Source organism: Tachypleus tridentatus, chromosome 9 (assembly GCF_004210375.1).
Source record: "Tachypleus tridentatus isolate NWPU-2018 chromosome 9, ASM421037v1, whole genome shotgun sequence".
In the NCBI taxonomy this organism is placed as follows: domain Eukaryota; kingdom Metazoa; phylum Arthropoda; class Merostomata; order Xiphosura; family Limulidae; genus Tachypleus; species Tachypleus tridentatus.
Window position 1 is genome coordinate 118,418,265 of NC_134833.1, and position 14,595 is coordinate 118,432,859.

A 14,595-nucleotide genomic window follows, 5' to 3' on the forward strand; every position below is an offset into this window, starting at 1 on the left:
CTAACCTACTCGATATGCAAGTTGTAGTAATGTACTACTCAAAGCCAATTATGATACTCACTTATGACTAACACGTTACATTTTTCACTATATGTTTCAAATCATATTGAATTGATGTACTTATTCAGCCAAATATGTTACATATGTCATTAGAAGGTTGGTTACCATTGTAGGTTTTTTAAAAAAATTCTTAAATTTAACCTAATTGGAACGAAGATGCTAGGAAGTTATATGATGTCTACATTTTAACTTTTCTACATCTTGTTGATGATATAGTTTTGGTTTAAAACCACAAAAAAAGATGCAACTTCTAAGACAGAGATTTTCATATCATATTTAGCAGTTTAATCATAAACCATCTTATGATTATTTTTAAGTTACTTCTATTTTGTAGACTATGCAAGTTAATAGTTCAAAATTTTCCTTCATTACACATAAAAACCTTCGAAAACAGCAAGCTATCTTTTAAATCTAATTCTAAGACTTGCTTTAAAGATAGGAAACATAAACCTGTCTCTCTTGAAATTATGAATAAATCTTAGTTACAGTGCACACCCTAACAACTAATATATAGTTTATTACTTTCAGTATTTTAAAACAAACAAAACAATTGTGTTGTTACCTAAATAAATTTGATTTTTAAATAATGATTACCAGTATTTAGATTTTAAAGTTTATTACATATTTATTTCCTACCTTTGCTTGTTGAAACATATAACTACACAAATAACATGAATAATTTCTTTTTGTTAGAATTCCACTCTGGCATTATATTTAAGACTGTTACACCTATTATGTTTTATGACATTCAATCATATACTTATAATTTACACACAAAATTCATATTTTAATACCAATCACTTGAGTCCCTCCAATAGTCTGTATTGCATGTACTGGGCTGAGTTGTCCAGATACTTCAGACTGAACATCAGTCTGGATATTTGGTGTAGCAATGACACTTCCATTTGGGGAAATGCTAAGGTATTGTCCCTGCTGACCTTGAACATTTTGGATTCCAGCTATAGTTGGGATATTTTGGATTCCTTGAACCTAGTTATAAAATAAGTATATTAATAAGTTCTTCAGCTACATTTCACAAATTAGGTTAATAGAAATTTATGTTTTTCAAAGTAAGTAAAGGAACAAGACTCAGTTTCAAATACTTTGATTACTAGGTGTCAAGAAATACACAAAACTGCGAAGATAAGAATGGACACAAACCACAAACTAAAAGTCATTCTCACAATCACATTGAACTAATTTTACTCTAGCAATTTTTGTTGTACACCAAATCATATAACTTATGCTGACAACTGCTAAGCATAAGATGATATTCCACATCTCAATAAGCTCTTCATACATTTTAAGAAAACTTCTAAGGATTTTCTGTAGTTTTTCAAGTAAAATCAGACAAATCTAATACTAAACATAAGTCTGATTGTTCCTTAGCTGGCCTTCATGAGTAATAGTTCTGATAAAACTCTGAAATGATTGTTCCTTAGCTGGCCTTCATGAGTAATAGTTCTGATAAAAACTCTGAAACAACAATTCATGTTACAAGTCTTTTCATTTGATCATTCTTGGCATGATTACCTGCTTTGTTTAGATACATTATTTAGCAATTTTATTTTCCTTTCTGTGAATGGTCCAAACTCTGGTTAAATTCAAATCTAAAGGATGTAAACAGCAATGTAATCTTAAAGATTACAAGGTTGTTGATCACCACTTACATTTTGTTCTTCCCCTCATGACCTTAATCTCAACTAGTTTTGGGTTGTTCACTATTTTTCTAAGCCAAGAATTTTTACACCTGAGTGGCTGGTTCAGTCAGCAACTATCTAGGATAAGCATATTCAGTGACAGGGATTCAAACTCACAACCCCCAGACTGAGAGCCAAGCACCCTAACCACCAGTCCATGCAAGGCCCCACCACTTACATAATGACAGCAAAGTGCAATGTCCAGACACACCTGTATGTGTGCAAGATATTCTGTAATTCACAATAAAATACTACTAACTGACACTATAAAAAGATGAATATCTAATTTTTTATTTTCCCTTAAAGGATGAATAATAACACCAGAAACTGCATAAAGTTCCTAAGTGTTTTACCCATATTGCTTTCAAGCTATGAAGATGTTAATACCTTCAAGTCATACATACTTGCTACCATATGTATATCATATCAACAAATAAAACATAATGAAAAATAAAGTTACACTTATCCAAATATTTGTTGAGTAAGCATAAACTGGGAATATTTTACATACTTCACAAAATTCATAAATGTAAAGAAGTTAAATTCTAGAAAAAGATAAGGCGGAATGTATTTGGATAAAATGTCTTCCAAACATTTGTAGAAGACCAATTACAGGTGGAAAAAACAAGATGATTGAACCACTCAGTTCTATTACGAGCATAATTCTAAGACCATTTACATCTAAATGGTAAAGCTATATAAGTATGATATTACTTTGATATCATTACATTTTGTTTCTCTTTATTCAAGTTTCAAATATTAATATGATATGAAAGCTATTTAAAATTATTTATAAAGATACCCAGGTTTATTACATCCAAATTTTAATAAAGAAGTAATAATTATAGATTAAACCTTATTTTATGTAATTGTCATGTTTCTCCAGGTTATACGATTTCATAAAGATAGAATATATTGAAATTAAGATTTTCAATAGTTTATTAAATTATTTTGAAGGTAGTTATATCAATTCCTTGAAGCAAAATTGGAAAAGGTTCCAAGATGATTGTTTTATATTATTGAACAGACTGCATTAATCTTGGAATATTTTTTTGGAAATTTTAATCAAATTAACTGTAACATAAAATTTTCTTTTGAAATGAGCAATTAAGTTGTTCTTATTTAAAATACACAGATTGTAAAAAAGGAGGATGGTAAGATTGAAATGAATTTATATTACAAACCTACTAATTTACACCAGTGTTTAAATATTTATAACAATCATCCTATACTTACTAAATTAAATATTCCACTTTGCCTAGCTCAAAGAATTTTTTTATTATTTCTAATCCATAAATTCAAAAACAAAGAATGATAAAATTAAAATCTTACCCAAGGAAGTGTTATTATTCAGAAAATGTAAAGATGGGTTTAAATTAGCTAAAATTAAAAGGCAAATTAACAATAATAATAAAGGTAATATAAGAAAAGAACAAATTATTTATTTCACAATAACACATAACCCCAGAATTAAAATCAATATTAATAATATCTTAAAACAATTTCAAAAAACTTCAAATAAAACTGTAAAAGCTAAGTTGGAAAATACACAATTAATTTTATCACAATGACAATCCAGAAGTTTATATGTTTTTTAAATTAGAAAAATGCAGTAAAGAAATCTGAGGAAGGTATTTTTCCCTATAATAAACCAAACTGTTATATTTGTGGGAAAGATTATATCACTTGCACTAAATATAATACAAGCCCTACTGGGGAGAACGTTTTTTTTAATTATAAACTTTATATTTAGTTGTAAGTAAATTTATGTTGAAGAAACAGAAAATTCACACTTAAGAACAAAATTACATAAAATCTCATGTCAAAAGTGCAAGTAATATTTTACATGAACCTTTTTCCAAATATTTCCATTTTGATATTCTTGTAAAAAGAATAAGATAATTTTACTAACAAATTCAAATATATATTAAAATGTTATACAAATTAAAATACAGAGAAAGTTTAAATTATATGTGTATAAAACTTTAAGATAAAAAATGCAGGAGGTGTTGCATTGTTAAGTACATCTTGTTAGAGAGTCTTATTTTAGAAACTGAAGAGAATCCTGGAAAATATAAAATTGTTACTTATGCTATTATGTATGCATAGTTGTATTTCTTTTAAATTAACAGTAACCAATAGTTTTACAATATTTTAGATATTTTTTTTATTTTCATTAATCTTTCTCTGAATAAAATATTCGATTCCTTGTGTGTGTGTGTGTGTGTGTGTGTGTGTGTATTAATTACAAGAAAATAACAAACAAATAAAAATTTAATTACATAAAACCTACTATTACTATTACGAATCTCACACTCCTTTCACAACTTTAATTTGCAAGAAGTAATAAACTTTTCCATTCACTTCCATTTCTTTGCATTATCTGTAAGTGTAAGGATAGGTTTCTAAAGTCAATACACACACAATATACATTTCCTTCTAGAAGCATATCATAGCAATTTAATGCTTCTAAATACATATAAGTATGCAATACAACTTGAGATTAGTTACACAAATTAATATTCATTCTATATTATTAATAATCTTATCCTGATCAACTCATAACTGACAATTTAAAGTATTTTCAACTGTTAAAACATTCATCTAGCAGTAATAAAACTCATGTTCACACATGCTTTAAGAAAACATTCTATTTCTTTTTGTATAAAATGTTACAGAAAGATCTTAATACAGTCAGCATCCAAAACTCTTAAAGGAAATCCTTATGTTTTATACTAAAACTCTAAGAGCTACATTTCACTGGATTGACTATGTTGAATAAGAACAGTGAGAAATAGCTTTTATTTCATCACTACTTGGGCTTAGCTACAATAAAAATTGAAATAACAAAGATGAAGGTAATATGGAAAGATAAGCCCTGTAATTTATCCAAACTTTCTGAAATTATGTCAGCTTAAGACAGTTATCTTCAAATATCAATAATCTACCAACACAGAAATGTCACTTGCAGGGCAAGCAGCATGTTTTCTTTGGGCATTGGTGCAGAGACTTACAAGAAGCTTCTTAAATGTTAGTTCAGTTTTATAGGAAATAGAAAAAGGAAAATATAATTTAAAAAACTAATTACAAAACTGATAAAAAATGACAATTCAACATGATATATTAAAAATCATGAATAATCACATTTTAGGGGGCCCTTAGGCAGTGCACCCTTTTCACACACACATGCCCACCTGCACTTACAAACTAGTCAAACAAACAACACCAAATTACAACTAATTTTCACTAGTCTGAATGATAATAAACCAAGTATTACTCTAATCTGTAAATGTTTCATGAAAAAAGTATGATAAACAAACTAAAAATTCCCTCAAGCAACTAAATTCAATCATTTAATGTTATTATGTAAAGAAACTAATTTTCTGAGAGGCACAAGTAACATACAACCCCAGTTTCAAAACTCCATTATACAGACTTTTAATACTAACCTGAATGATATTTGGTGTTCTTAAACCAACTAGATTTGAAACATTAATAGCAGATGATGGCCACCAGGTGGCAATTCCACTTTGTGTGATAATCTGACCCACCATGTGTCCTTGCATAACTTGTCCAGAAGGCAGCTGCACATTTTGGATAGTCATGGGCTGACCACAAGTCACCATAGGTGTACAAGATGAAACAGTGATACCAGAGGCTTCTGTTGATGTGGTAGAGCCTGGATTTGAAGAGACTGCATTTTGAGCTAACTGAAGCACTTGAATAGGAGTTCCCATCTGGACTTGTTGCATATGGCCTTGTGAAACAAGCTGAAGAGAAAAGAAAAAGTATACTTTAGAAATAATATGCATGACTATGTAACGATATTTGATTTTTTTTAACAATTATTAATACTTTAATATTTTCCAAGTAATGAAATGATGCAAATTTATTTTTTGTTACTTCAAAACAACTTCAGTTTATTACACAAGTTATTATTCCAAATAACGTGCCTTACAAGACACCTGTATATGAAATTTAATGAGTAAATATTTAATTTCTAGATTCTAGAATAAACAACTTTCATACATTCCATTATAACATCTTTTTATTGCACTGAACTAAAATAAATTTTAAAATATTTCTAACAAAAATATGTTTCTGTTTCAACAATGAATTAAAAAAAGGGTTGTTGTATACATTGTGAGGTTTTCTGTTAGATATAGTGAAAATCATTTTTCAAGCAAATAGAAACAAAACAACATAGAAAAGTTAAAACTGAACTACATGTCAAAACTTAAGTACACAACAGTGCAAAAAATTTTCAAGATGGTAGAGCATATCTTCTTACTATGGACAATACAGATAGGCAGTTAAGAGTATTTGCTACTCAATGCATGATCCTGCACAGCCCCTGTACAAGAAAATAAACAACAGCGAGAGGTGAGAGTTAGATTCACAGCATTTATAAACACTGCATTATTCTTTCATAGTACTACTCTTCTTGCAAAAGATATTTTTTGTCAAAAAATTATTTTGTGACATAGTGTTTTTTTAAAGATGGTCTAAAATTTTTTTTACTTGGCAAATGTTCATTATATACCACACCAGAGTCATCATCATACTTGTTTTTAAAATATGTTGTAATCTTACAATGATCTGTAAATTAAATAAACTGATAATTTAATAATGATGTTTGTTTCTGAATTTTGTACAAAGCTACATGAGGAATACCTGTGCTAGCCATTTCTAATTTAAGACTATAGTGTAAGACTAGAGGAAGGTGGCTAGTCATCACTACCCATCATGTGGATTATTTTGTTTAAGGTCAAAATCTCCTTACACCTGTACAAAAATGAAAATATGAATCTTACTTGGTTAATTAACTATATTAAATAATTGTAAGAAAATAGCAAAATATTAATTTTAAAATATTTCTGAGCTAAAATTGTTGAAATATATTGTTAGAATTAACATACAAATTGACTTTAAAATCTGTACCTCAAAAAAATGTTATCAAGTGGTTAAAAAATAATTAATTCTTAATTCTAACTTTTTAATCTCAATTTTCATACACAAAAATGAATCCTATGCACAATGGAAATGCACTGTTCAATATTTAGAAACACCAAAAGATTTATTTACTTATTAGTCACCTACTATAATAATACTGTATGCAATATCTATGGGGTTTTTGAGTCTGTTTTACTATACCATAAATAAAATGGACTCAAAAGCCCACAGATATTATATACTCTTCATCATTATGAGGCCAAATGGTATTTTTTTGGTTCGCTGGCCCAAAGCAGAGAGTACAGCCAATCAAAGAATGCATTAGACCTCTGTTATAGATTCTCTTTTCAATTTCACCTCTAGTACAAAAAGAAATCTTTAACATGTATATATACATAATACTATGAAATATGTCTTGAAAATGTTGAACGGTACTGTATGTGTGTGTTAAATATGTCTTTTCTTTTTTAACTATAGATATGTAATTATAAGTGCAACACTTAGGCTCCAAATTTGTTGTAAACATGATTATAAGCATTTATTAGAATAATAAACCATATGTTGGACCCTAAGTGTTACATCTATAATTACACAGTTACTCAAATGTTTTTTGACCAATAAACAGAAATTAATAACCATAACTTTATTTATTAGGCAAATGAGTACTCAACCAAAGTAAAAACCTAGTATTTTTTTTAATATTCTTCAAATAGCCTAAATTTATGGTCAAATACTATGAAAATTTGAATAATATCAACTTACTTTGTAAAATAAAACTTCTGAGAGCTTCATTTTGACTTGGTCTTAGAAAGTTTGAAAATCATGAATAAGAAAACAAGAAAGTGTATTCAGATAATACTATTAAAGGATAATAATATTTTAAAATTTCCCACACCAACTATTGTAATGTTTCATTTTTACAATGATGGTGTGATAGAACTTTTTTAGTTGTAAGACATTAACTGACCTTTCTGCATTTTTCCCATAAAGGAGACTTCCACTATGATGTAATATCTTTGATTAATCAGTGTTGACCTCATAGTCTTAAATTAGCCCATGCAAGTAAACCAAAGTTAAAGTAACATTGAATAATCAATGATCCTGGTGACTAACTGAATAGTATAGTGTTCTTCAAGAAAAAAAGTGTTGGGTGCTGCAATTTTGTTGCCTTCCCTCTAATCAACATTTCAAAATTGGTGACAGTGACAGATAGCCTTAATAGTTTTGCCATAACAAAAACAAGGTGAGCAAGTTTGGTGGCAATGAGACTCTTAAATCCATAGATAACCTCCCTCCACTCCAATCAACAGATGATGCTGCCTAAAACTAAATAAACTTGAAAGTAAAAAGAACAACTTGTAGCAAAAAAATTGGGTTTTGATACCTGCAATGGACCTACATACCTTTGTGTTTCACAACAAACAAATATATTGGCATTATTTCAATTACTTGGCTAATGGAACAATTAAAAATAGTAATATTTAGAATCCCTAATTTAGTAAAAAATCAGGTTACATTAAAGCTAACACACCTGGAGAATCAAGTAATACCTCAGTTCTTAAAATATGAAAGAAGACACAAGTAAATATGAATGCTTTCTAATCTAATAACCAAAATTAAAACCATGTAAAACCTGTCACTAAGATGAAATAGATAACTGTCACAAAATTCATACCTTGATAATCATAAGCTTTAGTTTTATTTCTATTTGTTGCAACATAAATTTAGAAATTGATTTGATAAAATATTTAGATTCAGAGACATTGCTAACTACATCTCCAGAAATTAGCTTCATAGAATCAAACGGTCATAAAGTATTTCTTTTTTTACACAAATCACTACTGGTTAAACAATTTTTTAACTGAAATATTGATGTTTTAAATTATGTGCAAGCATAAGTTTGGCAGAAATAATCTTAACAATGTATGGAAGCATATATCCAAGCAGAGTGCTGTTGCTTGTGGTAGGATTTTAAGTTGTAATACAAAAATTATTAAGTAAAAGACTAATGTGGTTGTAACTTCATTCTATAGGTCACTAGTAAGGCCATATTTAGAATACTTCCTCACTTTAGGAAAGGCACTCAATTGTGGGAAGAGATTCAGAGTAGGGCTACAAAAATAACACTGAGAACTGAAATGAAAAGGTTGCCATCAGGAGACAGGTTAAGATCTCTGAAATTTAAACTTGTTAAAAAAAAAAAAGGTATATGATTGAGGGATTAAGACTGTTAAAGGAAATGATAGTGGAGATTTTTTTTCTTTTAACTTAATGATGTAATAGTAAAAACAGAAGGCATAAATATAAACTCTGTCAGTTAGAAGAAATCTTCATCAAACAAATTTTATTTTTTAACATAGTACTTGGCCTTGATAGTGGATATAGTAAATTCAAGAAAAAAAATGAAAAATGTTTCAATAATAAGAGCTGAATTTGAATGCTGTACCTCTTTTCTATTTCTTTCCAAGCTTAGCATGGACCAACAAATGTCTTGCTACCCTTAACTTTCATGTTTATGTTTAAATAATCAATTCTAGCACAGATGAAATTAAGACTCAAAAGAACATAAGATGGACTATATTGGGTAGATGGCAATAATATTCACCCCAAGACTATAAACATCAGTTAATTATCTATTTCTGAATTTTTAAATAGGCAATTAAAAAAAATTAATAATTTAAAGTTGTGTAAATTCTTATGCAAGTTAAATCAAACAAAAGAATGTCTGAAAGTTGCCGAGTCATTTCTATAGGCCAAGACTTAGTTATAGAAATATCTTAGAATATTCTTAATTTTTCATTTTTAAATAGCTGTTTGTGAGTACCACCTAATGAGTGCTGTGAAACTATTTTACAAACATATTTTTGGTAAACATATACCTTGAAAGGTCTTTTTTCTTTTCTTTTTTAATGTGAATAAAATCATATAACTACTTTGAATTTTGTAGTTTGCCTCCAAGATGTAAGGTCCACTATTCTAAAGCAACTGGGTTATAGGGTTTTGTACTATCCTAAGTTGACTCTTTGTACCTGTATTTTATGTATTAAACTATTTCTCAGGTATTACAATATAAAACTATTACTGTTCAATAACACTGGTGTGCTTAACTGGTCAGTATTGCTTAATTGAATATCCATTTTGTAATGAGATTGGTCTGTTGGGATGGGGGGCAAAATATTCTTCCCCTAGGGCCTACATATGCCTCTGATTCCAACATACAAACTCTAAAAATGAGATAGAAAATATATATAACAGAATAGTATTTTACCAGTTAACATTAACTCAATCTTAAAGAAAGTTTACAATAGTTATATTTAGCTCCTGAAACTATATCATTGGCCTTCAATAGAAAATATTTACAATGCTTTCAAAGAAGCTTTCCATCCTTTTTCACCACACCATCCTGATTAGTTGAACAATGTGCCATTGTAATCACTTAGGTTATTAAAAGGAGCTTACATTTTTTGTTTTTTCTTTTATTTCATGCATGCTCTAAAAATTACCAGAGATTTTGAATATTCTTTCAAAAGTGATTTGAATATGGGAATAAAAAAGGTTCCAAATTCAAACTTTGAATAATAGAGGTGATGGATTTTAGCTTCAGAAATCCAGATACATATTTTGTTTTTGTTACAATTTACAAACTTGTAAGATTGTTTGTCTGTTATTAGTTTCAATATTCTAAACAATTATGGAATTGTAGGATATGTAAGCAAGTGTATCATATGAATCTGTTTTTATGGGTTAAGCATCTAATGGGCAAGGAACACTTTTTTTCACCATGCTTTCTTTACATGATTTTAAAAAGTTAAAAATTTAATTGTGAATGATAAAAAAAAACTTATTGCAACCTTATGCAAGAATCTACATTAACCATGGATTACTGATCCCATTACTACAAAAAATATATACAGAGACAATGGAAAGAGCTAACACAAGAGGTATCATAATGATAACCAGCTTAAAATTCTGATATGAGGAGAGGCTTGACTTTTCACTTCTGGTTTCTGGAATGCAACATCAAAAGTGAGTTGATTTGGGTTGTTAATACTCCTAACACTTTAAACATCTTCCTGTGTAGGTTTTGAGTAGTAATATGAAAAATAAATGCAAAATAACAAACAAGAAATAATTTTCTTAAATCACTGGAAGCCTAGCTCTAGACATGTTACTAGGCAAAATCTATATAACATCTTATTAAGATTATGAACTAGTAAAATGGTTTAGCTAATGATATGGTAGACACTGTAAGTATGAATTATTAAAAAATTTTATTGGAAAAAAATGAATGTGTAAGGTTTTAATGCTGTAATTTGATGTTTTAATTATGGAATGATGACCTATTTGGGGAAGTTTTCTTTTGTCAACTTGGGTACAAAATTCCTACATCTTTGTATCTCTATATCAGATATTGATGTACTTTACATTTAGAAGTAATGCAGAAAAGGCCACCATTAATTTTGAAGAACTACTGCCACTAGCACATACTGTTCTAATTTTTACTTGCTAATGTTATATACCAATTCATATTATATATAACAGAATGCACATACACATAATTAATAAGTTATAATCATTATTAGTAATTAATAATACAATAATATGTGGGAAGATAGTGATGTGTTTTGTTTAGAATGCTTACAGCCCATTAAATAAAAGAAATAAATATAACAAATTGTGTAAATCATTGACAGTATAAATAATGATTCCTGACATATGTTTAAAAGTGGCCTAGTTTCAACAGTTTCTGATTTGTTAAAAACATTATTTTGATTCCCTTTTAGACAAAAATTATACTGACATTAATATAAAACAGCAACAGATTACACACGTCTGTTTTCATCTAATTATTCTACCTGAGTCATCTGAGTCGAAATTTGTCCTGCAGGTAATGGATTCATTACCTGTAAAGGTGTTGGGTGCCCTGCAGTGAACATGTTGCCTCCTCCAACAGGTTGTATAACCTGAACAGGCAAATGAATAGTCTGTAATACTGTCTGGCCTGTTGCTGTTGATACAGGAATCTGGACCGGAATGGTCTGTTGCACAGTGCCCATAGGAATTTGAAAGCCCTGAAGCACGTTTCCTTGACGGATGGCCATATTTTGCCCACCAAGTGGCGAAAAAGTAGCATTATTTTGAAGTAACGCTCCACAGTTATTTTGCAATGCAACTGAAGATGGCGTTTGCACATTTTGAGTACGAATTAAAGTTTGTATATTTGGAGAAACGACAGTTTGTTTTTTTTCACTGATCTGATACGATTGTGTTTGACCTGTAGCCACTTGGTTAACGTTGCCTGGGGTGAAAATAGCTCCTTGTCCATCAATTTGCAAATTCGTGAGTTGGTCTGCAGAAATAACACTGTATGCGATACTTCCACATGTTTGAGGATGGGCTAAGATCGTTTGTGCACCCTGAGGAAATAGCTGACCGTTAATAGAAACCACTGACACTCCAGCTTGTGAATTGGGAGTTCCTAACGAAACAGATGATGTAAATGATTTGATTCCAGCTGCAGAGACTGTAACAGAAGCGGGAGGAGGTGACTGTCCATTCACTCTCGCGACTTGCGTCACAGTACCATCGGGATGCAAGAGCCCTACAGCTTGAGACTGAACTGGTATGAAATAAGCTGGTCCAGCTGTGTTTCCAGTTATTTCTCCAGTCTGTAAGACTTGAGTTTGACCCGCTACTTTAACGACAGTTGATCCACGAGCACCACCCTCATCAACTGGTGACCCTATCTTGCTACATGTAGCGGCCAAAAGCGCCAGCGGGGACGGCTGGATTTCCTACATAGGCGGAGTTATAAAAGAAAGGGGGTGTGAGTGAAAACAATAATAACAATTTCTTAAACGTTATCATCACCTCATCATGTCATAATTTTATACAAAAAACATACCTGTGATGCACTACTGTTCGATACTATGTAATCTTGATGTTGCTTTCTGACAGCATCTGTAGACATTCTGTGAAGGTACACTTTAAACGTTTTATACGAATAGAAATCGCGCCAATACACGATAAACCAAGATGGCGACCACTCACAACTGCAGTAAAGCCGCTAATCGTAGACATGTGAGCTACAATTTTATCATTCCGCGATATGGAAAAGTCTGAAACTCTTACACTAAGTACATTATTTTTTGTTTGGAAATTGAAAAATACATAAGTTTATTTGTTCTGTACATTAAACAATTTCATGTCTTCTTGAACGTAATTTCTTTAAGGTACTTATCGAATAACATACCATGGTGAAGGGATACAATGTATAACAAGGAAGTGCCAAGGCTCTGGAGGTCATCCAGTAGGCGTGACTAGCAGGCGGAACACAAGAAAATGCAACCCCAACCATCACCGCCCTTTTAACTCAAAACTGATACCCAAATACCGCAAACTATAATACGACTGGGAGAAATACTTATGACTCTCACCTTCAAAGAGTAAAAGTTCATCCTACTCTTATCTCACGTGCGTTCATTTTGTAATATAATAGAATTTGTATGCATTATTAGATACCAAGAAGCTAATACAACCCAAATAATTGTAATAACAAATATATTGTAAAACTATTCTTTTTTTCACATACTTAAATCAGTATTTTAGTTTTAAAGTTTAATATTTGCATTACTATTATTGTAACTACATTATTCCATATCATTGTCCGAAATAAATATAAATAGATTTATAAATATTTGTGATAAGTTCACTTTTTTTATCCCATCAAACTAAGCCTTTGCTACATGATTCCTTAAAATTGTCTTTCGATATAAATTTAAAATATACGTTAGAAACAAATCCACGCTCTAGCAGTATGTTCTGTAATGCTACACATTTATTTGCCCCCCGCTAGTACAGCGGTAAGTCTACGGATTTACAAAGCTAAAATCAGGAGTTCGATTCCTCTCGGTGGATTCAGCAGATAGCCCGATGTGGCTTTGCTATAAGAAAACCACACATACATTTATTTGGCGCAAACGTGGTCTTTTTGTCTTTTGTATTTAAGTGACCTAAGTTTGCATATCAGGTATAAGACGGTAATTTATTTTTGAATAATGATTAATATGCACAGTTTACTTGATGTTAAATGCTGTTGATAAACAACATCTGAAAATATTATGTAGTTAATACACTCATTTGCCAGTATTTGATTTTGTATTCAAGATGAGTATTTAATAGTCGGAATATCTCAACCATTAATTCATGTATGCAATAACTTTCGAGCGTGTTATATCCAGGGTCTGGCTAAAAGATGAATACTTTCTTGCGCTATACACAACGTAAAACCACGACGAGAAAACGTTTTTCTGTCTTACCAGAGCCGTACCAATGTATCTCAGAACGGCTGGTATGAGTACTAACACGTTGTTCTCTGATTATATTAATTATCAGTAAAAGTGTTAATACCCTTACCAGTCGTTCTGAGACACATTTTTATTTCAAGTGGGTTTCTCTCCATTTAAGAGCTATACAAAGGATAGTGCGAAAAGTGCGCCCGCACAGAGCCGACCCTTAGGGGGCACATGTTTGCATCTCTGAATACAATTAAAGAAAGAATAAATTCTATACGATTTTTAGAATTTATAGGTAACATATGATACCTTCAACGATCAACAAGACCCTATTTCTTAGCCATTGTACAATTCATACGTATACACTCAATCTTTTGTCATACGCAGTGTCAGATTGCCCCGTGCACTTTACTTGCCCGAACGAAACGTAACACACTACATGTTATGGGCATAAGCAGAGATGTATAAGGAGGAAAGCCATACTGAGAGGTTTAACAGCATACCGTTTTTGGAAGATATTTGTAATTTTCGCTGAAAGTGAGCTATTTTCGTTATTTGAGATTGTTTTTATATCTTTTAAATAACTA

At 30.5% G+C, this 14,595-nt stretch overlaps 1 protein-coding gene across 3 annotated transcripts in view; it reads right to left on the reverse strand.

Annotated features, from left to right (window-relative positions):
• Positions 1–13,018, reverse strand: part of LOC143226176 (transcription factor Sp3-like) — a 32,330-nt gene extending 19,312 nt beyond the window's left edge. Inside the window, exons 1-4 of one of the 3 annotated variants that reach the window (XR_013014414.1) lie at positions 12,619–13,018; positions 11,570–12,508; positions 5,210–5,530; positions 855–1,050 (exon numbers count right to left, since the gene is read on the reverse strand). Coding sequence is in view for 2 of the 3 variants with exons in the window: in XM_076456773.1 (XP_076312888.1) it covers positions 855–1,050; positions 5,210–5,530; positions 11,570–12,508; positions 12,619–12,684 (1,522 nt within the window). In the remaining variant the exon portion in view is untranslated. The remainder of the gene's footprint in view (positions 1–854; positions 1,051–5,209; positions 5,531–11,569; positions 12,509–12,618) is intronic. The other 2 variants (XM_076456774.1, XM_076456773.1) reach the window with 2 other exon arrangements.
• Positions 13,019–14,595: the final 1,577 nt, after the last annotated feature.